The 27,754-nt window shown below is 29.7% G+C and overlaps 4 protein-coding genes across 8 annotated transcripts; 2 read left to right on the plus strand and 2 right to left on the minus strand.

The window, feature by feature from the left end:
* The first annotated feature begins 225 nt into the window (after window positions 1-225).
* LOC114936126 (fatty acid hydroxylase domain-containing protein 2) lies at window positions 226-14,022 on the plus strand. Of its 2 annotated transcripts, none has more exons than XM_029309160.2 (6): window positions 226-420; window positions 8,881-9,010; window positions 9,510-9,613; window positions 10,000-10,327; window positions 11,115-11,387; window positions 11,769-14,022. In XM_029309160.2, the coding sequence occupies exons 1-6, from the start codon at window positions 396-398 to the stop codon at window positions 11,926-11,928; spliced, it is 1,020 nt and encodes a 339-aa protein (XP_029164993.2). In that variant the 5' UTR covers window positions 226-395; the 3' UTR covers window positions 11,929-14,022. The 2 variants fall into 2 exon arrangements, with proteins under 2 accessions (XP_029164993.2, XP_029164992.2); XM_029309159.2 differs by lacking the exon at window positions 226-420 and adding an exon at window positions 5,325-5,572.
* On the minus strand, window positions 13,727-17,293 carry LOC114936048 (uncharacterized). Of its 2 annotated transcripts, none has more exons than XM_029309032.2 (2): window positions 16,796-17,293; window positions 13,727-16,147 (listed from the first exon to the last, which is right to left on the minus strand). In XM_029309032.2, the coding sequence occupies exons 1-2, from the start codon at window positions 16,961-16,963 to the stop codon at window positions 15,404-15,406; spliced, it is 912 nt and encodes a 303-aa protein (XP_029164865.1). In that variant the 5' UTR covers window positions 16,964-17,293; the 3' UTR covers window positions 13,727-15,403. The 2 variants fall into 2 exon arrangements, with proteins under 2 accessions (XP_029164865.1, XP_029164866.1); XM_029309033.2 differs by having other exon boundaries at window positions 13,727-16,163; window positions 16,796-16,944.
* Window positions 16,625-26,397, plus strand: LOC114936047 (putative phosphorylase b kinase regulatory subunit alpha). 3 transcript variants are annotated; one of them, XM_029309029.2, is made up of 15 exons: window positions 16,625-17,468; window positions 17,888-18,382; window positions 18,557-19,002; window positions 19,081-19,396; window positions 19,640-19,853; window positions 19,961-20,070; window positions 20,994-21,141; window positions 21,697-21,875; window positions 22,200-22,353; window positions 22,768-23,060; window positions 23,138-23,693; window positions 23,770-23,822; window positions 24,012-24,173; window positions 24,321-24,578; window positions 24,894-26,397. In XM_029309029.2, the coding sequence occupies exons 2-15, from the start codon at window positions 17,900-17,902 to the stop codon at window positions 25,119-25,121; spliced, it is 3,600 nt and encodes a 1,199-aa protein (XP_029164862.1). In that variant the 5' UTR covers window positions 16,625-17,468; window positions 17,888-17,899; the 3' UTR covers window positions 25,122-26,397. The 3 variants fall into 3 exon arrangements, with proteins under 3 accessions (XP_029164862.1, XP_029164861.1, XP_029164863.1); XM_029309028.2 differs by lacking the exon at window positions 20,994-21,141 and adding an exon at window positions 20,171-20,318 and having other exon boundaries at window positions 16,626-17,468; XM_029309030.2 differs by lacking the exon at window positions 20,994-21,141 and adding an exon at window positions 20,171-20,318 and having other exon boundaries at window positions 16,628-17,468; window positions 22,840-23,060.
* Window positions 25,430-27,426, minus strand: mRpL28 (mitochondrial ribosomal protein L28). The gene is made up of 6 exons (XM_029309034.2): window positions 27,247-27,426; window positions 26,705-26,865; window positions 26,280-26,538; window positions 26,031-26,174; window positions 25,700-25,884; window positions 25,430-25,626 (listed from the first exon to the last, which is right to left on the minus strand). Exons 1-6 carry the CDS (start codon window positions 27,277-27,279, stop codon window positions 25,575-25,577), a joined length of 834 nt encoding a protein of 277 aa, XP_029164867.1. The 5' UTR covers window positions 27,280-27,426; the 3' UTR covers window positions 25,430-25,574.
* Between the last annotated feature and the right edge of the window lie 328 nt (window positions 27,427-27,754).

A 27,754-nucleotide genomic window follows, 5' to 3' on the forward strand; every position in this document is an offset into this window, starting at 1 on the left:
ATAATTCAATGAAGGAATACCAAACACAATTGTCTTACTATCAGTAATATAAAACAATTTAATTTTAAAAAAATTATGTAGTTTAAATTATTTTTTGTATATACTTTTATTTTTTTTTTGTATATTTATTATTATAATATACCAAGAGATCATAACTGTATCAATCTGTTTTTGCAGGATATGAGGTCAACACGCTGGGTATATTCGGCGTCGACGTCGTGGGACGCAACGGCGCACTTGCAATGCTCGGCGGCTGGTTCGCGTCATCGCCGTCACCGTTGCATCGGTGCTATCGACCATCCGCGCACATCTCGTCGCGCTTGCTCCACGTCGTTGACGAGCGTCGTGTAGTTTTCCAGTTTGACGTTTGACGCACCGCCGCCGTGTGTGCGACGATGGAGGTACAGCGGCAGTACAAAGGTAGTAAAATCATTTATGATCGCATAAGAAATGCGTAGATTTCCTCCTTGCCATTTACGTTGCATATATTTGCAATTATTTTTCTCATTTTTACATATCGAGGTAATCGAGATAGGTCTGCGTTGATCCAACCGACAGAAAGAGCTATGTTTACTCTTAGAGAACGTTCTTCCGCTTTAGGTCTACCTTGATCCAACTGATAAAAGGCTAATAGAATCCTATGTTTACGTTTAAAGAGCTTTCCGCTTATCGCGAAGTCTAATATCCATATTCGCAAAAAAAGTGCGGCTTTTTGCTCCGATTCTAGCAGGAAACATAACATTCTTGCTGTTCCTAAAGGATAACCTTTGCCAATGACGTCCGGAATGACGAGATTCTAATAGCGCGAATGTGTTATCGCGAACAAGCCATTTTGACCATGGATGCAATTTTAATTGCATTTTTTCCTACAAAGATATATTCATTATATCGATAAGCTGAGAAGAAATTTTCTACACATTTTTTCTCTTCTAAGTGTCCTCCGTATAAATTCAACCCTATAAAGTTTTCGTTTCGTTGAGTTTATATGCAAGCTTTACCGCGCATAAAAATAAGTATTCTCTCGCTGAATTTTTATTGCGAAAACTGAAAAATCGAAGACGCGAGGAAAATAACAACTTTCCGCGAAAAGCGCGCGGTCTTGTGTTTTATCTCCCGGAATTTTTATTTGCGATACGGAATACATTCGTTTACGGAAAACAATGCAGAGCACTTGCTAACGTGCAAGACGGAGTATCCAACACGCACGATATGCATTTGATCAATAACGAAATTTCTGTTTTCATCGAGAGGTTGACCCGGTTTCTGTCCTTTCGTGATAATTATCAAAATATTGATTTATTCACTTTTGATATTTTACAAGATATTTTTCAGCGGTCATTCTACGGAAACAAATTTTAATTTAATTAATTTATTAATTTAATTAAAATTAATAAATTAAAATTTATTTTACGAATAATAAATATGTTATATTGTGCTATATTCGACTATATTCGATAAACAATTTTCTATTCATGAAAATCAATTTTCATTTCATGAAAAAGAGTTTAATGTTAATTAGCAATTTTCTTCTATCGAAATATAAAATTAATTAGCAAGCTTTACTCAAGCTCGTTCTTGATATACTGATATCTGTTTATATTAGATCGACCTATAATTCGATCGATTTTAAATACTATACAACGTATATAGTATATCTTTCTGGTACTATATACCACACACATACACTGCTTCTGCTACTAATTAAATGTAGAATCACGCAATGTATATATTGTTTACATCTGAAACGTATTGATCTATAAATCCTAAGTTACTTATATAAAACAAATCATTATAAGTCAACCTAACTTAATATGATATTGCAAACTATTCCTCCCAGTTACTTCTTTATGTGATAATGCAAATGATATAATAATTATTTAACAGATACAGTAATTACACATCTGAGCAAATTATTTTATTACATTGTAGAATTTTTCAACTATTTATTTTTCTAAAGCTCTATATTTTTTTCTAAAGCTTTATATTTATATCCAGTTTTGAAATATCGATTTTAATTAATAAATTTTAATTATTTAAACTGACATAGCATATTGATTTAGCAGTACTTTAAATTTTAAAATTAAAATTATTTTCCAAAATTACTTTCGAATAAATGTCACATATATTTGCAAATATATACTATTATTAAAATAGAATATTATTACGCCATAAACACACACCTACAATAATTTCTGCTTTCTGTTCTTCTGTGATTGATATGTTAATATTTAACTTTATTTCGTTATAGCTCAAAGAGAAAGAAAGATGTGTTATCTTCCTATTCTTTATGATAACTGTTATCAAATATCGATTATTATATTTGATACTTAACATGTTATCATGTTTTATGTTAGAAAATAATTTTGTATTATTATTTATGTGGAAAATGGTATATGAACGTATCATATCAATCAATTTTATATTATTATAATTTGTCATCTGAACAAACATCTCTCTATTATCAATATAAAATACACCATTTCAATCAATTATTATTTTAATCCGTTTTACCTCTTTTTTCATTTAATTTCTCTTTAAAATTTTATTTATATATTCAAAAATAGTAGATTTAAAGTATAAACGCATCCTTTTTATATAAAAAAATGTGTTTTTATTTAGAATGTGAAGTTCTACAGTACCATAATGATATATTTTCTATAACATTGTAATATTGTATTTGAATGTGCAACATAACGTTTGAAAGATAAATATCATTCAGCTGTATTAAATTTTACAGAAATTAGAATATCTTACATCATTTATATCAATATTTTGAAATTCGATAAAATTTAATCGATGTTCATCTCTTTAGAGAAATTAGATGCAAAAAAAGAGGTGAAATGGATTAAAATAATAATTGACTGAGATGACGTATTATATTGATAATAGAGAGAGAGAAGTAGAGTTTGTTTAGATGGCAAATTATAATAATATGAAATTGATTGATACGATTAGTTCATAAATCATCCTCAAAATAGATCTGTAGCATTAAAATTATTCTCTATAATTAGTTTTGCATCAAAAAATGATAAATATTTTATGTTTATGTATATCAATTCATACACTTATCAATCAATTAATATCAGTTTACCACATTAGGGAGTATCAAAGATTTGCGTATATAAATAAACGCATATTTACACAGTGTACACAAGAGAGAACTGTAGAGAAACACCGAGAGACAAAGCTATTTCGATTGACTATAGGATAAAATCCAACACATCTAAACGCGACAATGCGATTAAACTCCTCTGTTTACGTGGTAAGATAGGATGTAAACAGCTATATAGCTGTCGAATAGCTATAGAGACAAAAAGAAGTCCCTGATGAAAACGCACACGTCTCTTCTAAATTATACGTATTGCATATAAATAGCTTTATCAATATATAAATTCAGACACTTCTCGCAAAATATTCATAAAAAAAGTTACTGCAATCACTTTAAATAATTAATCATACATGATAATTACTTAATTTGCATTTGACATGATTTTGGAAATTAACTAACTATAAATAAACGATGAAAAAAAGAAAAGAATTAATCGCCTTCTGATTTATCACATTTATTTATTTATTTATTTGAATTAAATAAATCAAATAGATTAGAGAGAGAGAGAGAAAAATCATCATTTATTTTAGTCTATTTTTTCTTAGCACACGTACTCTTTATATTATATAAATATATAAAAATAACTTACACATAAGTTTTTTTTTCGAATTGATATTAACGTGAGGATGTCATGTGTGTATAGAAAAATTAATGATCTATCGCATGTGCTACGCATTATATTATATTTCATCTTATTGTGACGGATCATGAATAGATGTATGATAGAGATTGATAATGCATGTTTTCGAGATAAGAGACAAGGTAAAGGTGGGATTCACAAAACCAGCAGCCAACAATATGTTTATTCATCAAATGCGCTCCATTTATCGCGTATAATGTCATGTGCAATTACAATATTGTGTCACATACGTCAATTAACTCTTCTACATGACATTGATATTTCGATTTAAATTAAAATAATATTTGATCCAGAAACGCGTTATTATTCATGATTTGTTTTAATTTAGGAAGAACGCTCTAAAAAATTTTGCCATGTTTTTTAACGCGTTTCAATATTTTTTAATTTAATTATTGATATAAATTAAATTTTTGATTGAATATTTTCTTTTTTTCTTATATTAATCTGAAACATTCAGTGCATATGGATATTAATACATAGAGAATTTTCTTTTATAATTATTATAGAATTTATCTTGAAAATCATGGTAATTGTGGGACAATATAGTATTAGAAGAATTTTATAAGAGTTTCTCTGATGAAATATTTACCGCAATAGAAATGTTATTATTTATAACAATAAGATATAAAATATGTTCGATTAATTTTACTATATACATATTAATATTTTTTATTGTGATAAATATTAATCATATAAATTCATAAAATTCTTCCAATATCACATTGTCTCACGATTACCATGATTTTCAGAATAAATTGTAAGAAAAAATTCTTGCTAACTTATCAATCAAGCATTATTATTTTTATTCGGTGCAGCAATAATATATTTTAGTTTGTCCCATCTATATAGGATCGAACTTAACTTTATGACCTAAATTATTTTTATTTTGCATATAGTTATCGAAAAATGTTTCCAATAAACACATAAATTCCTATTTAAAAAATCTGTTATTAATTCATGTTCTCTCTTAAACGATAAAACTTTTTGTCTATAACATTTTTCAATAATTGCATGCATAATAAAAATAATTTAGGGTCATAAATTGAGTCACAAGATTAAATCATTAAGCAGTTCTACTATATACATATATATCCTGCTTTTTTTAATATCAAGAAATAGATCTATGCTGAAAATTTCAAGGTTCATTATTTATTTCTCAATCATAAATCATATTAACATTAAAGATACACATCTAAATCATCATACATATATTTAGCATAAATCATAATTAAGATTTTGAGATATGAGACATTGCATATCATTTTCGACCGAAAAAAATTAGAATCGGGCAGACATTTAAAGGCCTATTTAAATGCAAGATACAAGAACGTACGGACTCTCTGGTGTCTGTATCGAAGTACCGCTACTTTAATAACGGTCCGAGATAAAGAGGACACTGGAAAAAAATACTCGCTTACACTGTATAATTACGAAAGCTACCGAAAGTTGCGAAAATATGATTATCAAGCGCAAAAAGGCACCAAGCCTCGGGTACGGACTCCAACTCCAGGCATCCCTACCCTGCTCTCGTGGCGTAAACAAAGGAAATTGGAGGCGCCGGGGCGACGGGACCGTCCGCGGACCTTTACTGGCGAGTCGTGAAACGTCCGCTGGTCAGTACTGGTCAGATTGTCAGATGCGGTGATCAGCAGTGCGGTGAATGATCGGCGAGAATTCACCGCGTTCGGCTACGAACCGTAAGTGCCACGGTAGCACCAGGATCCGCTCGAGAGACCAGTTGCGCCTTCGCTCGCTCTGGAACAATATGTTCTGGTTGTGGAAATCCCCACGGGCCTCGCAAAAGTCGGAATGCAACGCGAAAAGTGAGTGCTGAAACATCGTCGATGCCCCGATATTAATAGCGGCGGCTCAAAAGGCGCATCTAGTTGACGGATGAATAGTTCGGAGCTAACGCGATACTTCCCTTAAAAAAAAAAAAAATATCAGCTATTAAGATAGAATTTCTTGCTCCGGAGATATAAGGATACTCCGCTCGATGCTTCCGAATATTTTAGTCTTCGATACTTTTCAATCAAATGTCTAAGGTCTCGAAGGTCTCAACTGGATCGATCAAGATCGCTTCGACCTTTTCAGAAGATTTGCAAATTTAATTACAATATAGGAGTAGGTAGAGAAAACATGTACGAAACAGCTATATTAATATACATTAATTATATATTTATATCAATCACATAATTTTTTTTTTACAATCACATCTTTTTTATTTTAATGAATTCAGTGTATTTTAAACCTGTTAAAGGCACTTTGATCATTAGTGAAATTTTTTGCGTCGAATAAAACTGGTATCTTTTGCGCACTTTGTGCAAAGTGCGATCTGAGGAAAAGGAATAATACATTTTTATATAAGATCAGAGATCAATTTTTTTTAATTTGGATAATGGAAATATTTCTTTATGACTGTATAACGATAACGATAATATTAAATGTATTATAGTGTAGTGTTATTAAAAAAAGCATATTAACTTGATAATATTCTATAAACCTTGTGTATACAAAATTTATAGAAAGGCAATATTATTTTTAATAGAAGGAGTACAATTATCTTCTTTATTTTTCTTTTTTGTCTTATCATAATTTATTCATTAATCACTTTCTTATATAACTTTGATGTCTCTTTTGTGCTTATTCACAGAATCGATTTTCAGATGAAAGTTTAACAAGTTTTCCATCGATACACGCGACTTTTTTTATTTCTAATATTAGATATCTTAGCAATTTCTAAATAAAATTACAATAAAATCAACTTGAAATAATTTCAAAATTTCTTATTTTACGCTTTAAATAGTCTTTTTAAAAGCATTTCATTGTCAATATTTAAACGTACTTTATTTCTTTATTTGATTTTCAATGTTAACAAAAATTATACTTTATCATTTTTGGCAGTTAAATTATTAAAAAGATTTATAAATCTTAATGAAAACAGTGATTACAAAATAACGTCGATTATTAGCTGGCTTGTGCAATTCGCGAAGCTATCATGTTAATATCTTGACTCGAGCGTAACTTAATGCAAAGAGATTGTATTATAAACAACTATATTGCTTTACACATATGTAAGTGTAATCATTTTGGAATTATTATATAAATACGTCAATTTAAATACTATCATCCTGATTAATACTTTAAGTTTAACTTTCCTGCAAAGAAGCCACATTTTATTGAAATTTAATTGTAAAATAAATGCACCATCACATCCCCGATTCGGTTCAATTAATATTAATATTTCGAAATTTGATGTAGTCGATAAATAGCACACAAAAGGGTATTAAAGTATGAATAATACAAATAGCAGTGGGTGCTTGTGCACTTAAAAAGGTCGATGCATGAGTCAAATATTGCGATATGACTTATCAATAAAAATTTAATCCGTTGTTTTTTTAGCAAGTAACCACCAACACATTGAAATAATTGTTTGATAAATTATATTGCTACATTTGTGTCTTTTTTTATGTTTGTAGTTTATATATATACATTGAATGCTAAATATAACATTTCCGAGTATTTGCAAGATAGAATCTAATTACATAACTAGTAACATAAATGGACAAATTAAAGAAAGTGCGCAGTAAAAGAGCTAAGATAGCGCAGTTGAAATCATTTAAGCCTTGCACGGCATAATTCATCAAGATGAGATCACATCATTCTGTTTACAAAATCGCAGTTTGCCAATTATCTTGTTATCTATAAGATAAATTCTCCCATTCAACAAATCATTGAAAAAACCAGCATGATTGCAAAAATCATCATATGTTATCGGGGAAATGATCGATCGTAAAATAAGACAATTGCAAATATATAATCACCGAGTAATTAATTTTTTTAACATATATTAGAATGGATAATACAACAGTATACAATTAGATACAATACTAGAATTGCACATAATTAGTCGTATTAGTTACTGATGCATTATGTCACTGGTAACAAAGAGGTTTCTTGTTCGTTTATATATAGATGATTTTATTTTTTTATATTAAATTTAAAAATCTTTATCTAGAGAGAAAGGAAGAATGTGTGTTTTAAAGTTATCACCATTATTTTTACAAATTTTTTTAATTGGTTATATATGTCGATCTATTTTTAAATAACTTAAAAAAATGAAACATCAATTTATTTTACAAATTTTTAAGTTTACAAAATTTTAATTTATTCTTAGAATTAAACTTAATATTTACAATCTTGTTAGAATATAGTCTTTCTTTATTTTTGTAAGCATAAAATTTGATTTACTCAAATCTTTTAATTTTTTATTGTATTGTTATTTTTTTATTGTTATTTTGAAGAGAGTAATGTCTATTATAGCCATATTGAAAATAAAATTTTTTAACGCTTTTTTATATCATTATCTAACTCACGCAATGAATACACAAGCACTCACTATTTGTATTATGTATTATATATTTTAATTGTCAATTATCTAACTTATCACAAATTATGCCGAAAGCATGCAGACTTGAAACGACCTGATAATCTGGGCCAACGAACAAAATCGTCTCGTTCTTTAAAAATCGAATCACGTTTGCGTCGTTGTTAAACATCGGACAAGATATTAAACGAATTTTACGACGAATATGAAGTGGCGATTGCAAATTTCCGTTTACTCTACTGCTGACTTCCAAGTCGAACATTTGTCGGATACATTGTCGATAGAATACTGATTTGTCTTATGTAATGGAATGACCATTAAATGGTCTTCGCAATACTTATCATTTTCAATACGCTATTATAAGCATTTAACATGAATGTATTCTATGATAAATGAATATATAATCTATGAGGAGAGAAAAATAATTCTTGAATTTGTTGAATTAAAATTGTATTAAAAATTAGCTTATATTTCCCATGACTCAAAAATTCAATATATCCATTATTAATATTTTTATGCATTATTTACAACTATATATATATATATAATGTGAAAATAGTGATAGTTTCATTGTTTTCATATTAATAACAAAATATATTTTTATATTACAAATATATTACAGATAAACTTGTATGAATAGAAAATTGAATTTGCTGTAATTTTTATATTTTTATTATGTTTTATTGCCTTAATAATCTCGATAATAAGGTAATTGTTTTTACGCTATTAATTTACTGTTTGCAGCGACTTCCGCTATTGGTGATGCCTCGAAAAATCAAACTCCACCAACGCTTCTTTCGAGTTTGAGAAGCGTACTTTTTGTGATCGGAACTGTAGTGATCGGATTCGCTGCTTTTTGCAATTCTCTGACATGGTAATGTAAATTAATTATTGCAAATTAATGCAAATTGTATTGTATCGTTTTATTTTAGGAACTTCTTAAAACAACTTTTTATATTTTTAACTCGTTATTTTTTGACCACGCATACATAGAAAAAAATAACATATTGAAAAGTATAATTCTTTATTACAATTTTGAAAATAATCATACGTTTGCACATAAAGATATTGTAAAATAAGTTAAAACTTATTATTAACATCAATACTTCGCAATCCAATAAAACATGTTGAAAAAAAAACAATTAACTTCTTGTGTATTTGAATATTATTTCGTATCATATTAGCGTGTATTAAAATATTATTTGTAATTTTATGACTTAAAAAAGAAATTCGCGTAAAAAAAGTTAGTCTTTCTTTGTATAGAATTAAATAAATTTTCGATTATGTATTATGCCTTTTATATATTTTATGATTCATAAATATTTTTATTACATAATTTCTTCAAATTTTGTTACCTGAAAAAATTTTTTCAGGCATTTACAAAGATTCTGGGGTGCATCTGGCGACTTCTGGCAAGCCCAGTGGGACAAAATTTTGGATAAATTTGGAGATGATCCTGTAACACTATGGGTTTACGGTAAATAAAAAAATATGCATATCAGTTTTTAAACTCAAAAATAATAGCAAAACCACGTTGCATTTTTTATACTATAAAAGAATAAGTAATTTATCAGATCATTTATTTTTTTATCAGAAAACATTAATTTTAATAACAGATTCTTTGATCAATGTTTGATATTTTCTAAAATTTTAAATAATAATATTTGTCATTAACACATTAAAGAGTTTAGAATGACATTCCAACATAATACATCATATTTATCGTACTTGTTACACAATTGCCCTATATCTACTGTTTTCGCAAATATTAATAAATGTACCTATATATTTACGTACTCGCATGAACTCATTGAATGTTAAACGTCAAACTTACTTTTCCTTATACTTATTGTTGTATTGTAGGATCCATATCTTTGATGATCGTCGTTTACTGGGTGATCGGGGGAATTTACACCATCCTAGATATCACTAATCGACCAGCGGCGCTGCGTAGATACAAAATACAACCCGGCACGAACGAACCAGTGGACAAGAGGGAATTATGCAAAGTGATTGCTCAAGTACTGTTCAATCAGATCGTCGTCGGCTTTCCTATTATGTACCTCGGCTATTATTTCATGGAATGGCGCGGTTATCCTCCAGTTCGCGAGCTGCCGACCTTCCATTGGGTGCTCGCTGAGATCGCGATTCACATATTATGCGAAGAAATTGGCTTTTATTATTCACACAGGTACCTAAAATTTACTTAAAAATCAAAGATATTAAATTCTCCATACTAAATTCTATAAATACGTGAAATAAATTTATTCTCGGAACGGTCACCAATTTTGCCGACTAATATTTGAAATTAACGTCTAGACGAACACGTAAAAAAAATAAGTAGAATAAAGTATGGAAATGAAAAACTTATATATATGGAATACGATAAACGTCATTTATGTTAATTAGCGTCATATTGATCTGTTATGAGTCATTACGTCTAGAAAAAGTGTATGGTATGTAAACAATAAAATTGAATAGAAGTATAGACGTATTAAGTAGATAAAATGAACAAGCTTATTCATATATATGTTGCCAATAATAGCAATTATCTTTATGCGATTATAAAAAAATGATTGTACAATGTTCTTATAAAAGCAAGTCAAGCAAAAAGAGTATTTTTGCGAAGCAAAATATATACATGCATAAAAATTAATGCGAAAATTATTGAGTAACTAGTTTATATTTAAAGATATCAAAATTATTTTTAAAAATTCTTTTATATAAGAAAATTCATATTTTGTACATTTAGTACAAAATATTTAAACATATGAATTTTTACATAATTATTACAATATTAAAACCAATTTTTAACGTCACACTTATATACTTTAGTTTTTTTATTTAAACTCAAAATAGTTGAAATAATATTTATTGGCATATGTTAATTTGTGCATACTGATCTAAGTATATGTAGACATAGACATTTATATTTTATATTCTTGAAATATTCGCTGCTATTGAATTATTTTTTGCAGATTTCTCCACAAACGCTCCCTGTACAAATATATACATAAGCAGCATCACGAATGGACTGCGCCCATAGCTGTCACCGCTATGTATTGCCATCCTCTGGAGAATATTGGTTCCAATCTACTTCCACCTTTCTTGGGTGTATTCATCATGGGCTCCCACGTGGCTACCGCTTGGATTTGGTTCTCACTCGCGATTCTTTCGACGTTGAACGCACACTCCGGTTATCATTTACCGTTCTTCCCCTCTCCGGAAGCACACGATTTTCATCACTTAAAGTATGTGGATTTCCTAAAAATTCTTGTAATTTTACAATCTCGATTTATTTACTACAATGAAAATCTTTAACGAAATAGATTTTATATCAGATTAAAAATAAAAAAAAAAAAGATTTTAAACTATATTTTTACGATATTGTGATACAATAATATAATATAAATCTTAGATGTTAGTTTCAAATTCAAAAAACTATGTTTCGATATGCATATATACGTTCAAATTTTATAAGTAAAGATCTAAAATTTCTGTAATAAGTATAAAATTATACTTTTATAAATCTAAATCTCTTTTATGAGAATTCCATATCATGTCGCATATCGTAATGTTCATCTTTCGCATGAAAAAAACAAAATTTATAGTTGCTGTTTAAATCTTTTCAGGTTCAATCAATGTTACGGTGTACTTGGCGTTTTGGATCGCATTCACGGTACCGACACGCAATTTCGCAGTTCGCGAAATTATATGCGTCACGTAATGATGCTTAGTCTTATACCGCCTAGGGAAGCTTTCCCGGATGAGGCAAAGTACAAGTCAAAGTAGAAGGATTTTTCGACAATTCTGAAAGTTATAGGCAATTTCCAAAAAAAAAAAAAAAAAAAACTTTCCGCGCTGACAATGAGTGCGATATTTTCACACTCTGGTAACCAGGTTCGAGAACGACAGATCGTGATTATAATCGATTTTGTCCAGCTAGTGGTACAACTCTGGTAAGCTTCTTCTGTAAAATTAATTTCAACAAGTACATCCGATCTCGATCAATCCTTTAATCATGCTGATTTATCTTTTTTACCATTGAAAAGGACTTAATATGCAAATTTACATTTATTCGCAGATCTGTATATTCTTTAAAAAAAATTAAATGCCATAGCTTTTAATATTAAATATATTGACTGGTAAATATAGTTTTAGTCCTCTTTAATTACTTTCTTTTATTTAGATTTATAACAAAATTTTGAATTTTTAGATTACTTTTATATTCCTTCTAGACTTCGGATTTATTCAATATATCATATAGTAGTATATAATGTGTTTATATAACTTACTCTGGTAAGGACTGATTAAAGGACTGTTCGTGAGAAACTCGGCTGATTTAACGATAATGACTGTACATATAAATGTCAAGGTTGGACTGAATAGAGAAATTAGCGAAAAGATTCGTGAAAATTTAAGATATGAAAAATGTATTTATATATTTAAAATGTCGAAAAGAAAGAAAGGTAAAACAAAAACGTTTCTAATTTATTGTTAGATTGGGAGCAAAAAAAGGAATTTTTTATTATTTGAATATGTATTAGACTGAGTTTTAATAGAATCCCCCTTTTTAATAAATTCTGTAGTCGAATTTATATAAGTACCTCAAATTTATATAATTTATTTATGTATACAAAATTCATATTATATAAATTTAGTAATTATTATATTCTTAAAATTATATACATATGATAAGCATTAGAATCTCCAATAATTATTATTATTATTCAAATTTTTCTTTCAGTTCAATCTAGACGCCACATTCGTACATATTTTCTATAATATTTTTAGCATTAATGTTAATTGTATTAAATATATATATTTAAGCTATACATTCATGCACAAGTACATTCTTATATTACATCTAGTAGGATGATATTTTAATGAATGATACAAAATGAATTGATAAATTAGATGCATATATATATATATATATATATATATATATATATATATGCATCTAATTTATACACTTTTAAAGGTTCTTCAATAATTGAAGAGATTTACTTTTTTAATGACAAACAAAATAAAGTAAAAATATGTGAAAATAAAATATCTGTGTGATTCTTTTGTATGAAAGTACTGCTTTAAAATTCTATTTTAATTAATACTTGAAATCAAGAGATTTATAGTACTTTCAAACATATAGCATTATGCAGTGAAGACTTCAGAATGAATAATATTTCGGATATAATTGATATTTTTATATTTAGTTCCATAATGCAGATTTTAGCCGGATTTGGATTTAGTCTTGAAGACGAGATCTAAGCATCAATTGTACTTCTTTAGGATAAGTATAACTTACATAGTTGAAACAAAATGTTTAACGTTTTAGATTTCTCTTTATATGTAGTACAATTGATAAATATACTCTATTGATTATATAGAAATAGATATATATATATATTATATATATATATATATATATATATATATATATATATATATATATATTAATTCCAATAATTTTCTCTAATAATGAGTCTTTGTTATAACATTCTATATTCATATATATTTTTTCTGCAAAAAAAGAATTCTATTTATTAAAATTGAATAAAAAACAAAAATATATATTTTTGTCACAATGTTTGATTGTCGCAGAATTTCTATTAAGTTCTTAAGACTTAAATAAGCACAGAACAAAATGAAAAATAAGTAAAGAACCATGATACTTTGAAATTACATTAAAGTAAGAAACAAATTGGAGATTAATGTCTGAATGTGCAAATATATAAAGCACGCACATATGTAAAGTTCTCTTTCTGCATTGTGATTCTCATCGAGTATAAATATATAAGGCTCGTAATTAATATATAATAACACACACATTAATGAATTTATGTATCTATTACAAGCTTATTAATAAAATCTTTACAAATATTACTTGCTCCCTCTCTGTAAAGTTTCTTACAATGTGTATTATTAATTAATGATGGGTTACAAAATGAGTAATGTAACAACATGTAGAGCTTGCAAGTATATTTTATAACAATATGAATATTTTTTACATAGTACAAAAATAATTATTATTATTGCTTTCCGATATATAAATTTGACAAAATATATTTTTTAAAGGCCTAAAATGCAATCTTATTTTCAAAAATCACAATTTCAAAAAGTCTTACATAGATTGAGTAATTTCGCAAATTTGTCCATCATATTTACACAATCGCAAGACGAACATTTCATGCTATTTGCTTTGATATTCTATATATGATAATTATGAATAAAGTATCCTCGTTAGGTGATCTTGAACAGAGATTAAAAATTTCTAAAACATTCCGCAAAAAAAATACAATATGAAATTTTAATTATAATATGAAGAAGATACAAGTAACAAACTTACAATATATTACACAAATCGAATATTTCTTTGGTAAAAATTTGTGTACATTATCGTATTTCATATATATATATATATATATATACGACATATCTTACAAACTACAACTCTTGCATATGGAAAGATTTGCACGAATATTTTCATTGAGAGAGCATTATCGAAACATAGTATAATCTATTTTGCGAATCGAGGATTCAAGCTCGATTTTTGGCTTTGTAGAAATAAAGATTGCTAACATTATTGTCAGATTTTTCGCAATTGGACCCTTAGTAAATCTTTTGCGTTTTCTAAATGGCATCAAATACGATACGTGTGTATATATATATATATATATAAATCTTATCACAATTATATATATATATATATAACATATGTGAGACAATTTATATTAAGATATTTTCACTATTAAAAATTTTCATTAATAAAAACAAGTTTAAGAAAAACTTTATTATATATTTTATATATGTGATAGTACTTATAAATTACTTTATGTTCATTCTTTAAATGCTATAAAATACTTTCAAAATCGTTGTTCAATGCCTTCGACAAAATATATCTTTGTTCTACAATATATATAATCTCAAAAAATATTAACATCAATTATATAATAAATTTTCATTACCTATTACGGCAATAGTATAAAAATTATATAAGTTTTTAGACATTTTGGCATATCAAATTCAGATATTATAAAATTATGAATAGCAAAATATGTCAAGCCCTTTTAATAATATACATATATTGTCATTTGGGCATTATTATATGTGAGAAGGAACCAATGCTATGTTGACTGTTTCGAGAGAATATATACAAATTTACAATAGTGGAAGAATGCGGAAATAGATGATTGGATTTCCTCTTGCGTAACTACACATCCATTTAATCGCGGAAAACGGAAATTTTCTCACACGATTATGCTCATCAATCATTGTACATTCCGTCAATCAGAAAATCCATCCTTCGATAGTGTCTCTTATCCCAGCAATCTCGACCGCGTCTGTACAGTACAAAAATAACAGCACCCAATATTGGTAAAGCAATAATCGTTATAATCACTGGAACGATATAATCAATCTTTCTTGGCATTCCCAGTGGAGGGTTCTTTGATCGTGATGACAATAATCTAGATTCATTAGGCTCTGGTCCATCAACCGTTGTCACGGTTGGTTTGGGTTTCGGTATATGTTTTTCAATATGAGAGGAAGCCTTTGGTGTTGTATGATTCGTAGCCTCTGTATGAGATGTAGTTGCATTTGCTGATGTCAGACTTGTACTGGAATTTATACTGCGATTTAAGCTGTTGTTGACATGCAAATTAGTGACATTTAATTTTGGAGTATCGATGGTAGAAGTGTTAAATTGATTATTGGCCTTAACAGTTTCCGCAGAGACAGTTTCCATCACAGATTCTGTATTCTTTGAACTAGTTTGATTAATTGTCATCTTGGGATCCATGTTTAGATCCACACCCTTCCTTGGTTTTATTTTTTCCTTCTTAATAAAAAAAGCATGCTCTTTAGGCACATTCTCTTCTGTTCTGGATTCATCAGGCTTGTTTAATCCAGCAATTGTACTATTTTCTATGTTTGCATGCTGAGTAGTTGAGGATATCGATATGGGTCCTCCTTCTGCCAGCCTTACAGAATGTAGGCTGGTGTCCCATGACTTGAAATATATTTTACTGTTTTATAAAATTATTTACATAACTCCCTATACATATATGTATATAGAATTATCATATGTATAAAGTTAAATATAAATTTCTAAATGTACAAATATCATAAAGATGACAAATGACAGTAATTTAAACAATGATGAGATGAGCAGAAAAGAATCAATGTAAATAAGATATAGAAAGATATAGCAATTTTATAAATTTGTAATAAGGAAAAAGATGTATAGCTTCAATAATATATGTGGCAATAAATTCCAAAGAAAATAAGAACTGTAAAACAATGTAAAAAATATTTGAAACATACATAAGATATAAATAAGAAATATAAATAAAAATGCTAAAAAAATTAAAATTCACAGAATAGAATACAGAGGCAAGAACACAGCAAAGTAAAACAAAAACATAAAAAAAAAAAAAGAAAAAGAGAACATAAATTATCAAAATGCAAAGTGCGAATCATAGTTAAAAAAATATGCAAAGGAACTATAAAACCATAAGTGTATAAAGGATAAAACATCATAGAAATATATGTATAAAAGGATAAAACAACATAGCAAAATGCTAAAAGAATGAAACTAAAATAAAGAAAATAAAATTGATTTTCACATATGCAAAAGTGCACTTTACAGCTGATTTACCTTCGAGGAATTTTTATCGTCGACTCGGTGCTCGAACGCCGATTTCGTCGGAGAATCCAAAGATCCTGAAGACGTGCCATCTGGTTCCGCGTTGACAGATGAGGTTAACGCTGCAGCGAGCAGCGCAATTAGCAATAATGACAGGTGTCGAGGATCGATCGTAGCCATATCCGATCGCGTGGCGGATCGGTAATTTCAGGAGGAACTCTCCGATGTATTTATGCGAACGAAAAAAAAACTAAAAATAAAAAAATAAATAAGCTGAACCGAGAGGCCAACGATTGCAGCGTATTTAATCCATGGCCGCCGTGAACTATCGTTAAAGGGGATCTGTTCGTCTTTCGCAGCTCGCAATTTCTACATTTATCCTCTCTTTCTCCCTCTCTTCTTTTCTTCTTCTCTCTCTTTCCCTCCTTAGCCCCTTCCTAAATTAAGATAACTATATAGAGAGAGGAGGCTGACAGAGATGTAGCGCGTTTGACATCGTTTGACATTCGTTTCACATTGCGTTTTAAATCTTTAGATCTCTAGATCTGTAAATAGTTATCTCGTTAAAACGCAGGAAAATACGATTTGATCGTTTTTTTTTGGCACGACGCATATTACAAATTTAAGACACTTGGAAGATTAATATAGAGCTCTGCGAAATCGATGATCCACAATCGTTAAGAAAGTACGGTATTTATAATTAATAATACTAACCCTAATGAAAAATTATGTGTAATTTTGTATAATTTGCAATTTAAATGTTACGGAAGTACGACGATTAATTTACAAGTTAATTTGTGGCACTGATATACTAATACAAGTTTATTTACAAAATCATTCTGTTATGTTGTAATATATATATATAGTGTTTTCATATAAAATTAGTCAATTATAGCTTTAACTAGCTCGTGATTAATTTAGAAAAGCTGCATAATATATGTAAAAAGCTTATATAAGTGCGTCAAGACTAAATAGATTGTTGATGAAAAGTGCAACAGCAAAAATTTTATTTTATATACAAACTTGAGGCTTAATTACAATATCTTTTTCTATACATCTGAATATTCTAGAATCTGAGAAATAAGCTTGTGTGATTCTTCGCAGTAAAGACACAAGATGCGTAGCAGAAGCAACTCCGGTGTCCGTTTGGACTATTACCAAAGGATCGTTCACAAAATAATCATGAATTATCAGAATCCTGTCACCGGGCTCTTTCCTGCAAGTCCTGATAATGAGCACGCTTGGATACGAGACAATGTTTACTGCATACTTGCAGTGTGGGGTCTGTCGATGGCCTACAAGAAGATAGCAGATGCCGATGAAGACAGGGCAAAAACTTATGAATTGGAGCAAAGCTGTGTGAAGCTAATGAGGGGTCTGTTGATGGCAATGATGCAACAAAAGGAAAAGGTGGAGAAATTCAAATCCAGTCAAAATCCACACGATGCCTTGCATGCAAAGTATAGCTCTGTTAGTGGCCAGACGGTAGTTGGAGATACTGAATGGGGACATCTCCAAATCGATGCTATTTCTCTGTATCTTTTAATTCTGGCCCAAATGACAGCCTCTGGCTTACAGATTGTTTTCAATTTAGATGAGGTATTAATATATTATATTCTATATTTGTTACTGTATTATAAATTTTAAGAGTTATATATAACTGCAATATTTATCTTAATAAAATATTTAATTTTTTATTATTAATATGTGATTGCATATAATTGCATGATACAGAATTAAGAAAATATTTTAAATTTAGACGTTTAATTATAGGTGGCATTTATTCAAAACTTGGTATTTTACATCGAATCCGCCTATTGCACACCGGATTATGGGATTTGGGAGAGAGGAGATAAAACTAATCACGGCTTGCCGGAATTAAACGCAAGTAGCATTGGTATGGCCAAGGCCGCGATGGAAGCGATGAACGAGTTGGATTTATTTGGCGCGAGAGGTGGACCTACATCCGTCATCCATGTTCTGGCCGACGAAGCACAGAAATGTCAAGCAGTGCTGCAATCCATGCTGCCGAGAGAATCAAACTCCAAAGAGCTGGACAGTGGTTTATTGGCGATCATAAGTTTCCCTGCATTTGCGGTGGATGAACCTAACTTAATTCACGAGACACGAGACGCTATCATCAAGAAATTGCAAGGACGATATGGTTGTAAACGATTTCTGAGAGATGGATATAAAACGCCAAAAGAAGATATAAACAGGTACTGCATCATATGCAGTATTGTTTCATATTTTTAATTCAATTTACTTTGACTAATAATTCTTATTTTTGAAAATAGACTGTACTATGAACCATGGGAACTTCGTATGTTTGAAAATATCGAGTGCGAGTGGCCGCTGTTCTTCTGTTATTTAATATTGGACTATTGTTTCCAAGGCAATAAAGAAACAGTTGAGATGTGCACTAAGCAGTTGGAGGGTGTAATGATTAAAACAGATGATGGTATGAAATTGGTGCCTGAATTATATTCTGTTGCACCTAAGGATGTAGCAGCGGAATACGCCGAACCTGGGAGTCAGAGTCGAATTCCTTTAGGCAAATGCCCATTTATGTGGGCGCAATCTCTTTATATCCTAGGAAAATTGCTGCAAGAAGTAAGGAATTCAGAAACTTTGGTCAGGTTAAGAATATCTTATTGTTAAATTGTCATATTTAATTGTCCCTTCTTTTATAGCTTACATATATATTTGAAACATTAAATGTGTTCAAAAAAGATACTGAGTATAATCTATTTTATCTGAATTTTTTTAAATTTAATTTTAAATTGTATTTTTTCATTAAAAGTATTAACAAGATTATTTCATAAATAACCGATTCATAATTTTGTCTTATTACAGGGATTTCTCGCTGTTGGGGAGTTGGATCCATTAAACAGGCGACTGTGCAGTGAAAAAAAACCGGATGTAGTGGTGCAAGTAGTTATTTTGGCGGAAGATACAGAAATCAGAGAAAAAATTGCACAGCACGATATTCATGTGCAAACAATCGCAGAGGTTGCGCCGATCGAAGTACAGCCTGCAAAAGTCCTGAGTCATCTGTACACATATCTAGGTATGACTGAACAAAATTGCACAGCTAGAACTCAGAGACATTTTTTACTGAATAAACATTACTATAATTTCTAATTTAATTATAATTTCAATATTTGTTGCTATCAGGACGTAACAAGAAACTAGGCTTATCCGGACGTAAGTCAAGAGATGTAGGAATCCTCAGCACTAGTAAACTGTATTCCTTGCACGATAAGATATTTGCGTTTACGCCGCAGGTAAGCGAGCACAATTTTGATGATGTGTGCTCTATTATCATCTCTCTATATCTTTATTTCTTTCTTACGTTTCCTCTTGTTCTCGCACCGAATTGACTAGTTGACAGATATGACCCGCTTCTACATCGCATCGGACTATGAGCTCATGATTGACATATTCAAAGGTGAAATTAATTTCTTGAAGTCTAGTTGGCAGAATATGTTGGGCCGGCCTCTCGTGGTCATGCCCCTCAAGAATATTCATCTAGGTAATTTTAACGATTTCACAAGATCATAGTTGATTTTTATAATTACTAATTTAGGTATTCCGAAATTCATTAAAGTTGCCACAAGTTCTGTGGCTCTCTTATACTCTTAGAAATTCTGACAGATTTCTTGCGTGAGATTTTCATTTTCTTAGAATATTGTGACTGTCTGCTCTCAATAACTAACGTGTCTGCTTGCATGCATTTGTTCTTGTGAAACGGTTCTCTCTCATTTAACAATTATTTAATCCCCTATGGTTTAATGTAATTTTTAATTTTATCTTGCAACTTTATTTTTATGTCATATATACCTTGGATTTAAAAATGTATTATAATATAAATTCTAGATTCAATCTCTGTAACGTAGGTCCAGTAATAATGTAATTCAGTTTTGTAATTTAATATATAATATTATCCATAGAGGATTACAACATGAGCTTTTAATTACTTTTCATTTATGTTATGTTTCATTACATTCTTCATTACTAACATGAGCTAGACATTGAAAGTGGATGAGATTGCGAATTGTATCGAATATTGAAGATGTTCGACCGATACAAAGCAGGATAAAAACGAGACGAGAGAGATTGCTTCCTCTTCAAGCATCAAACAATAAAATTATCTTAAAGATATGGCTTTATTATGTGTGGTGGTATGCGCGTGTGTTGCATGTGTTAGAACTTTGACACGGAGGAGAACTACACGACAAACGACGTCGACCTGCTTGTCGATATTTTCACAACCACCCTGGCCTTCCTCAAAATCAACTGGAAGCAAATGCTCGGCAGACCAACCGTAACCCTTGTCGCTACTCATAATCATTTAGGTATGCCTTCGTCGGAGAAGCTTTTTAGATTTCATCCTACAACAAAAAGCTCGTCGGAGATTATATATAACGTAGTGCTACTGTGAGAATTGTTAACTATATGTAGAAGAATATCACAAAATTCAAGTATAAAAATGCTGTAGCAGAAAAATTAGAAAAACAAGCATATAATTTTTTATTTGTATTATTTTCAAGCAATAACTTTTTAAATACAAATTTAAAATTTGACCAAAACTGCGATTAAAAATATATGAATCGTGTGTATGATAGTATATAATCTTATCTAATGACAATTATCGCAAAATAATTTAACACATCTTATAATTGTTTAAATTTTAAACAAAATTCTTGTATTTAAAGAACTATTGCTATAAAAATTGCATGCATTTTATTCCTTAATATTTTTGCTACAGTATTTCTACCCCTGAATTATCCAGTATAGAAAAAATACAGGATACGTTTGGATAAGTTATCATTTCTAATGTGAAAGGCATATATACATATATAATTTATTATAATTTTTTAATCAAAATTTAATAGTAATTTTTTTTCTAGATCAGGGTAAAATACCATTAGCCATGATAACTACTATGAAGAAACTCAAGAGCGGCTACATCAACGGTACGAGAGTGTCATTAGGAAATTTGAATGATTTCTTAAGCACGTCATGTATTACAAATCTTAGTTTCTTGGGGAGTTCTGAGGATGGTCGTCCTGACAAACTAAATCCTCAGGTATATAAAATTCCAATTATACATATATCTGCTTAGAGATTACAGCACATGAAACAGAGACATGCATACAATATTGAACAAAATTCTTTTTTTGCAAAATAGTCTATTGTTTGCTAAATATAGTCTAAGTATTTTGTCTTACAAACTTTTATATTACTTTTCAATTAATTTCCACGTGCTTATTAATCTGGATGGCATAATTTTTTTTATCTATGCATGTATATAATTATGATACACATCAAATAATTTACATATTAAAATTAAATAATTTTATATATTTAAATATAATTTAAAATAATGTACGTTTTCTAATGTCTACACAAGATTCAACAATATTTGGAGGAACATCTAATGCGGCCATTCCCTCATCGTACAGGACTTCTCAATAAGCCGGGCCCAATCCGTACAGGGAAAAATCTACGGCGCAGAATGTCAGTAAAAGGGGCAATAAAAAAGACACGATCCATAGCTGTCGAACGTGAGTAACATTTGTCTCGGATGAAATGGTTTTCTGCTTCTAATTGCGTGCTGATTATATGTTTTTTAAAGAGGACCCTTAAACAATATTGCAATGTCTTCCTACTGCCATGATTTTTACCATCTTCCAAGAATGTAAGTGTATTAACTGGCTATATATTATGTCTGATTTCTACCTAATATTTAAAAAAATCACGATTTTAATTATACTTGTATAATAAAAAAAAATACTATGTGATTCATTGTTATTGTCCAATTCTTCTAAATATTTAACATCATACATATACATATTATATAATTATGAATACATAGTAAATTTATATAATAATAAATAATATTTTAATATATGAAAAATACAAATATCAATATACCATTAAATGTATCAGATTGAAAATTTGTTTTTTGTATCTTTTAGTCGAAATTCTTGGGATGGCAGGGGAAGACCGTAGACACTCTACCGTTTTAAATGCAAATCCATTTATTGAAGTGACGGACACTACATTATCTCTTAATTCCACTCAACCACCGATGACGATTGAGCGCACACCATCACCAACGGATGAGCTATTATCGTGGAGAAATTCTTCGAAAACTAGACACAAAACAACATCCGAGACCCAGTACGCTGAAACCGAGGTGGAGGAATTACTGTCTATGCTTCGCGAAACGGAGAGTCTCGAAGAACAAGGGGATATTCTGCAATATCTTGTTAGTTTAATTTTTTTATAAATTTTATTTTTTACTTATGAAAGATTATTAAAACGAAATAAACATTTTATATATAGGTAGATTCGAAAGGATTATACTTTGACACAGGTGTGAAGGAAGAGGGACATCCCGTTTTGGTGAAGGATCTACTGAAGAGCCTTTACGAAAAAGTTTGTCAACAGAAAATGTGGGGCATTGTGCGACACAGCGCCGGCATGTTGGGCAAAAGGGTGGAGGATTTAGCGAAAGCGGTTACCGATTTATTAGTGCGTCAGAAACAAATCACCGTTGGGATGCCGCCGAATAATGAGCACACCATAGTCGCGCCTTTGCCGGAGAACGAGCTACGAACTCTGATCCATCAGGCTTACGGCGACGACGAATCGACGGCTATGTTGACAGAGGAATTGCTTGTTTATTTAGCGATGTTCATTAGAACGGAGCCGCAACTGTTTCACGAGATGCTGAGGCTGCGAGTGGGTTTGATCATCCAAGTCATGGCAACGGAATTGTCGCGAACGTTGATCTGTACGGGCGAAGAAGCTTCCGAACACTTGCTAAATTTATCTCCCTTCGAGATGAAAAATTTATTGCATCACATTATGAGCGGGAAAGAATTTGCCATTAGTAGTGGTACGTATTTCGCGATTTAATTAAAATTTAAAATATGCTCCATACTCCATGCTGATTGTATTTGTTTATATTGCAGTTGGTCGCGGCAACTTTTCTGTTATCAGTTGCAAATCTAGCAGAGTCAGTAAGGTAATATTGTCATTATATTGTATAATATAAAACATTTGACTTGAGTTTTATCAAATAACACTTAATAATATATTAATTTATAATATACTGACTCATATTTAAATTTTTTCCATTAAATTTATGTGATTTCATTATTTACAAATTAAAATATAGATATAGAGTTGAAGATATTCGTTTTGCTTTCTATAGAAATCTCAAATTGGTGGTTTCTTAAGCGCGGAACAAAACGCCGATAGTACCGAAGCAGAAGCCGATCGACAAGGTCAATGGTTACGAAGACGACGATTAGACGGTGCACTGAACAGAGTACCAAGAGATTTCTATCCGCGTGTGTGGCAAGTACTTGAAAAGGTAAATTTGTAAATCATTACCATCTAATAATTTATATACATATATATGTACATATATAAATTTTATTACATGTATATATGTAAATTTTATATTTATATATATAGTTTTAATATCTTTTAATCCCCCATAAAAATTAATGTTTAACAGTGCAATGGTCTAGCAATTGAAGGAAGAATGCTGCCTCAGAATCTCACACAAGAAATGACATCTGGCGAGTTGAAATTTGCATTGGCTGTAGAAACAGTCTTGAATACTATACCACAGCCAGAATATCGTCAACTTGTCGTCGAGGCTCTGATGGTATTGACACTAGTAACTGAATACAATGTCGTACCGTCTTTAGGTGGTCTGATCGAAGTTGAAAATTTAGTACATAAAGCAAATGCTATTTTCCTAGAAGATCAGGTATTTCAATGTTTCCTTTCTTTGTTTATATAAAATATATTAACGAATTAATAATGTAAAATAATATCTAATTGAATTTTTAAGTATCTAATTAAATTTTTATAGAGAAAATCTATTATTTTGTCAAAACTAATATTGATTTAAATCATATAATATTTATTGATTTATTTTCTTTAAGAGAGATAAGCCTTTTATTTTCTATTGAGACTTACACATATAATGTAAAATAGAATAGTTGCTATTTTATTAACAAGAAATAAAGTATTTCTTTTATCTATACTTTTCAAGTATGAAAAACAATTATGAAATTTGTAGATGACTATTGATGGTGATGCAACATTATGTTGCGCAAAACCAAAGGAACAACGTGAAATGACAGCTATGGGAACACTTCTCTGTGGTGGAGCAGCATATATTTGTCAACACTTTTATGATACTGCTCCCAGTGGAAGTTATGGAACGATGACATACATTACAAGAGCCATCGCCTTAACACTTGATTGTTTACCCAAGGATGGCGACTTGGAATGTTCAATATCGTAGTAAATATTATTTTAGAGGTAAATAATCTTTAATTGTGTAGCAAAAATTGTTAATATATAAATATTTCAGATAAAAATTTGCATTGCGATTTTTTATGTATAAGTTTCGCATTGTGCAATTATTTTTTAACTGAACATTTTTATCTCAATTGTGAGAAGAAAATGACCAAAGTTATTATTAATAAATATTAATAATTATAAATTGAGAAAGAACATTAAAATCAATGTTAAACTTATGCTTTGTTATATATTGAATTGTCTTGCATATTTTGAAAAAGTGGGAAATGAGTCAGCAATATATTAAGAGAATTTATATTTTGTTGAATCTACTAAATCTACTTTATTTTCTTTATTAATATATTTGTCAAAAGACATTTATTTCAAAGAAAATTTGTAATATTCAAGAAATTATATTGTAACTTTCTTTGTGTATTATCTAATAGAAATTTTTTACTTATTTAGTCTTCGTAGTTTTGGAGAAAGGATTTATTTTGTTTAACCAGCTTCTGTGAACAAAATTTTACTTATTAAAAATCTTGAAATGTCCAACTATTATATAAATAGTATATAAATACATACGTTTCCTCTGGCACTACAACATCTACATTTTCAGCTTCTTTAATATTATTCTCCTTGAGTTTAGCAATTAATTCTGATCTATATTGAATTTTCAAAGGTTGTGGATCTGTTTTCTTTAATTTTAACCACTTACCAATGGCTTCTCGATATGTCAAACCATACCATTCTATTTGTTCTCTTGTGTACTAAAAACACATTAATATTGCACAATTCCAATATAACATCAAAACTCAATATTTTAACATTAAAACAAATAGCATTCTTTTTATTTCAATATTTAGTATATCTTGCTTTAAGTCATTTTTTAACAGTACATAAAGAAATTACTTACATATTTCAAGTATTTCTCGTACTTCGCATATACTTCTTCACGCTTTTCTGGATTTTTAGGATATAAAGTTTTATCTGCTAATGCTATAAGTATCTTACGTTTCAATTTTAGAGCAAGTAAAGATTTCAAGTTGCAGGCTTGTGTCTATAAATAAAATAGAATTCTTTTAAAAAAATTGTGCTTAAAAATCTTGTAATATATATAATTATACTATACTTTTTTATCTAGTTAATTTAAATGTCAATGCACCTTTAATAGATAATGATCAAATCCATAATTTTCATGAATTAATTGGATTGTTCTCGGAGTAACAACAATATTCATATATGTGTCAAGGACTTCGCTATAGACAACAGACTTTTTCAGATGAGGTATCCAAAAATGTGGTACTCGTCTCTTATATTTACCCTTCTTTTTAAAGCCTTGCACAATAGATTCTCCTCCCCATATGCCCTTCTGACTCTCCTTTGTATAAAATAGAGGTAATGGTACATTTTGTACTGGAAGTCTATAAATAGATTTGTTCGAATAATTAATATAATTCTTATAACAGACAGTAAATTATTTATGGATAATTATTTGTATATATATATCTATATCCTATACATTTGTATAACAAAATGTTACACAAGAATTGTTATTGTAACATTAATTAATAACGAAATGTAACATACACTTCCCCAAAGTAATTTTTGTAATAAGTGCCTTTCCGTTCAATATAATGAACAGCAGCCGGCGCCTTTGTCCATTCTCTCCAGAATTTTCTGTACTCTAGTGGTAACTCGGAACCAAGTCCTTTAGTCCATCGATTTGGTCTTCGAAACATGTACAATCGCTGCAACAATTTGTACTTTTACTTATCTCTTATACTTACAGAAAAATGCTTATGTGAATGTTTCATGTTTAATTATCATTAGCAATATTCTTTCATTTAAGTCTCAAATTACAATAAACATTGTGTTCACATAAAATCTCCAAAATATTATAAATAATTAATATTATAACAGTAAGAAATGTTACATATAATAAGATTATATCTTCCAATTAAAATTAAAACAACGTATGTAAGAAAATATTTTTAATGTTGACTCTAATTTTTATGTATAATATAAAAAAATAGAAGAATAAAATTTAATTTAAAACATAATATTGTTAAAATCAGTAGACGAAAATAGGTTAAGTTTTGAATAATAAGACAAGTTTATGTACTATATACCTTTCCAGCCTGTTTAATCGAGGAGAGAGACATAATGGCATACGACTCTTAATTAATTAAATCAGAATTATACGCGAATAAATGTTTTTTCCTAAAATAATTAACCAGCAAATGCCACACTTTTATCAATTCACATTTGATAAATGAGAAAAGCAGGGTTCGAATCTTGACTGAGCAGGGTTCGAATCTTGGCTAACAATCGAATCGATCGATTCGAGAGCGATTAATGACGTCACCAATCGATCTTGAGTCGATCTCGGCAGACTTCAAACTGTAGTGTGTTTATTGTTAGTGCAAACGTGTAAAATCATTTCTGCAGTGATTTTGTGAATATCTGTCATTTCAATTTCATTAGATGCGCGTGTTCATCGAGGTACGTTTATCGAGGATTTTCTTCAATCTGTATCTATTTCTACACTGCGTATAATTATACTGCTCTAAGGCATTTTTTCTCCGCATTTACTTACGCAACGACCTGGTTATTTTTACGGTTACAGATACGTGTACG

Source organism: Nylanderia fulva, unplaced genomic scaffold, assembly GCF_048542155.1.
Source record: "Nylanderia fulva isolate GAGA-0341 unplaced genomic scaffold, ASM4854215v1 Scaffold19, whole genome shotgun sequence".
Taxonomy (NCBI): Eukaryota; Metazoa; Arthropoda; class Insecta; order Hymenoptera; family Formicidae; genus Nylanderia; species Nylanderia fulva.

What these genes read in the sequence shown, in the direction of transcription:
- mRpL28 (XM_029309034.2), bottom strand. Translation starts at nt 27,279, where the DNA reads ATGTCTCTCTCCTCGATTAAACAGGCTGGAAAG. An exon ending in CGATTAAACAGGCTGGAAAG is followed by an intron (nt 26,866 to 27,246) that starts GTATATAGTACA and finishes AAATTGTTGCAG; the next exon opens with CGATTGTACATGTTTCGAAG. An exon ending in ACGAGAAATACTTGAAATAT is followed by an intron (nt 25,885 to 26,030) that starts GTAAGTAATTTC and finishes ATGTGTTTTTAG; the next exon opens with TACACAAGAGAACAAATAGA.
- LOC114936126 (XM_029309159.2), top strand. Translation starts at nt 5,410, where the DNA reads ATGATCGGCGAGAATTCACCGCGTTCGGCTACGAACCGTAAGTGCCAC. An exon ending in TTTTGCAATTCTCTGACATG is followed by an intron (nt 9,011 to 9,509) that starts GTAATGTAAATT and finishes AAATTTTTTCAG; the next exon opens with GCATTTACAAAGATTCTGGG. An exon ending in CACGATTTTCATCACTTAAA is followed by an intron (nt 11,388 to 11,768) that starts GTATGTGGATTT and finishes AAATCTTTTCAG; the next exon opens with GTTCAATCAATGTTACGGTG.
- LOC114936047 (XM_029309029.2), top strand. Translation starts at nt 17,900, where the DNA reads ATGCGTAGCAGAAGCAACTCCGGTGTCCGTTTGGACTATTACCAAAGG. An exon ending in CCAAAAGAAGATATAAACAG is followed by an intron (nt 19,003 to 19,080) that starts GTACTGCATCAT and finishes TTTTGAAAATAG; the next exon opens with ACTGTACTATGAACCATGGG. An exon ending in GGGATATTCTGCAATATCTT is followed by an intron (nt 23,061 to 23,137) that starts GTTAGTTTAATT and finishes TTTTATATATAG; the next exon opens with GTAGATTCGAAAGGATTATA.
- LOC114936048 (XM_029309032.2), bottom strand. Translation starts at nt 16,963, where the DNA reads ATGGCTACGATCGATCCTCGACACCTGTCATTATTGCTAATTGCGCTG. An exon ending in ACGATAAAAATTCCTCGAAG is followed by an intron (nt 16,148 to 16,795) that starts GTAAATCAGCTG and finishes ATATATTTCAAG; the next exon opens with TCATGGGACACCAGCCTACA.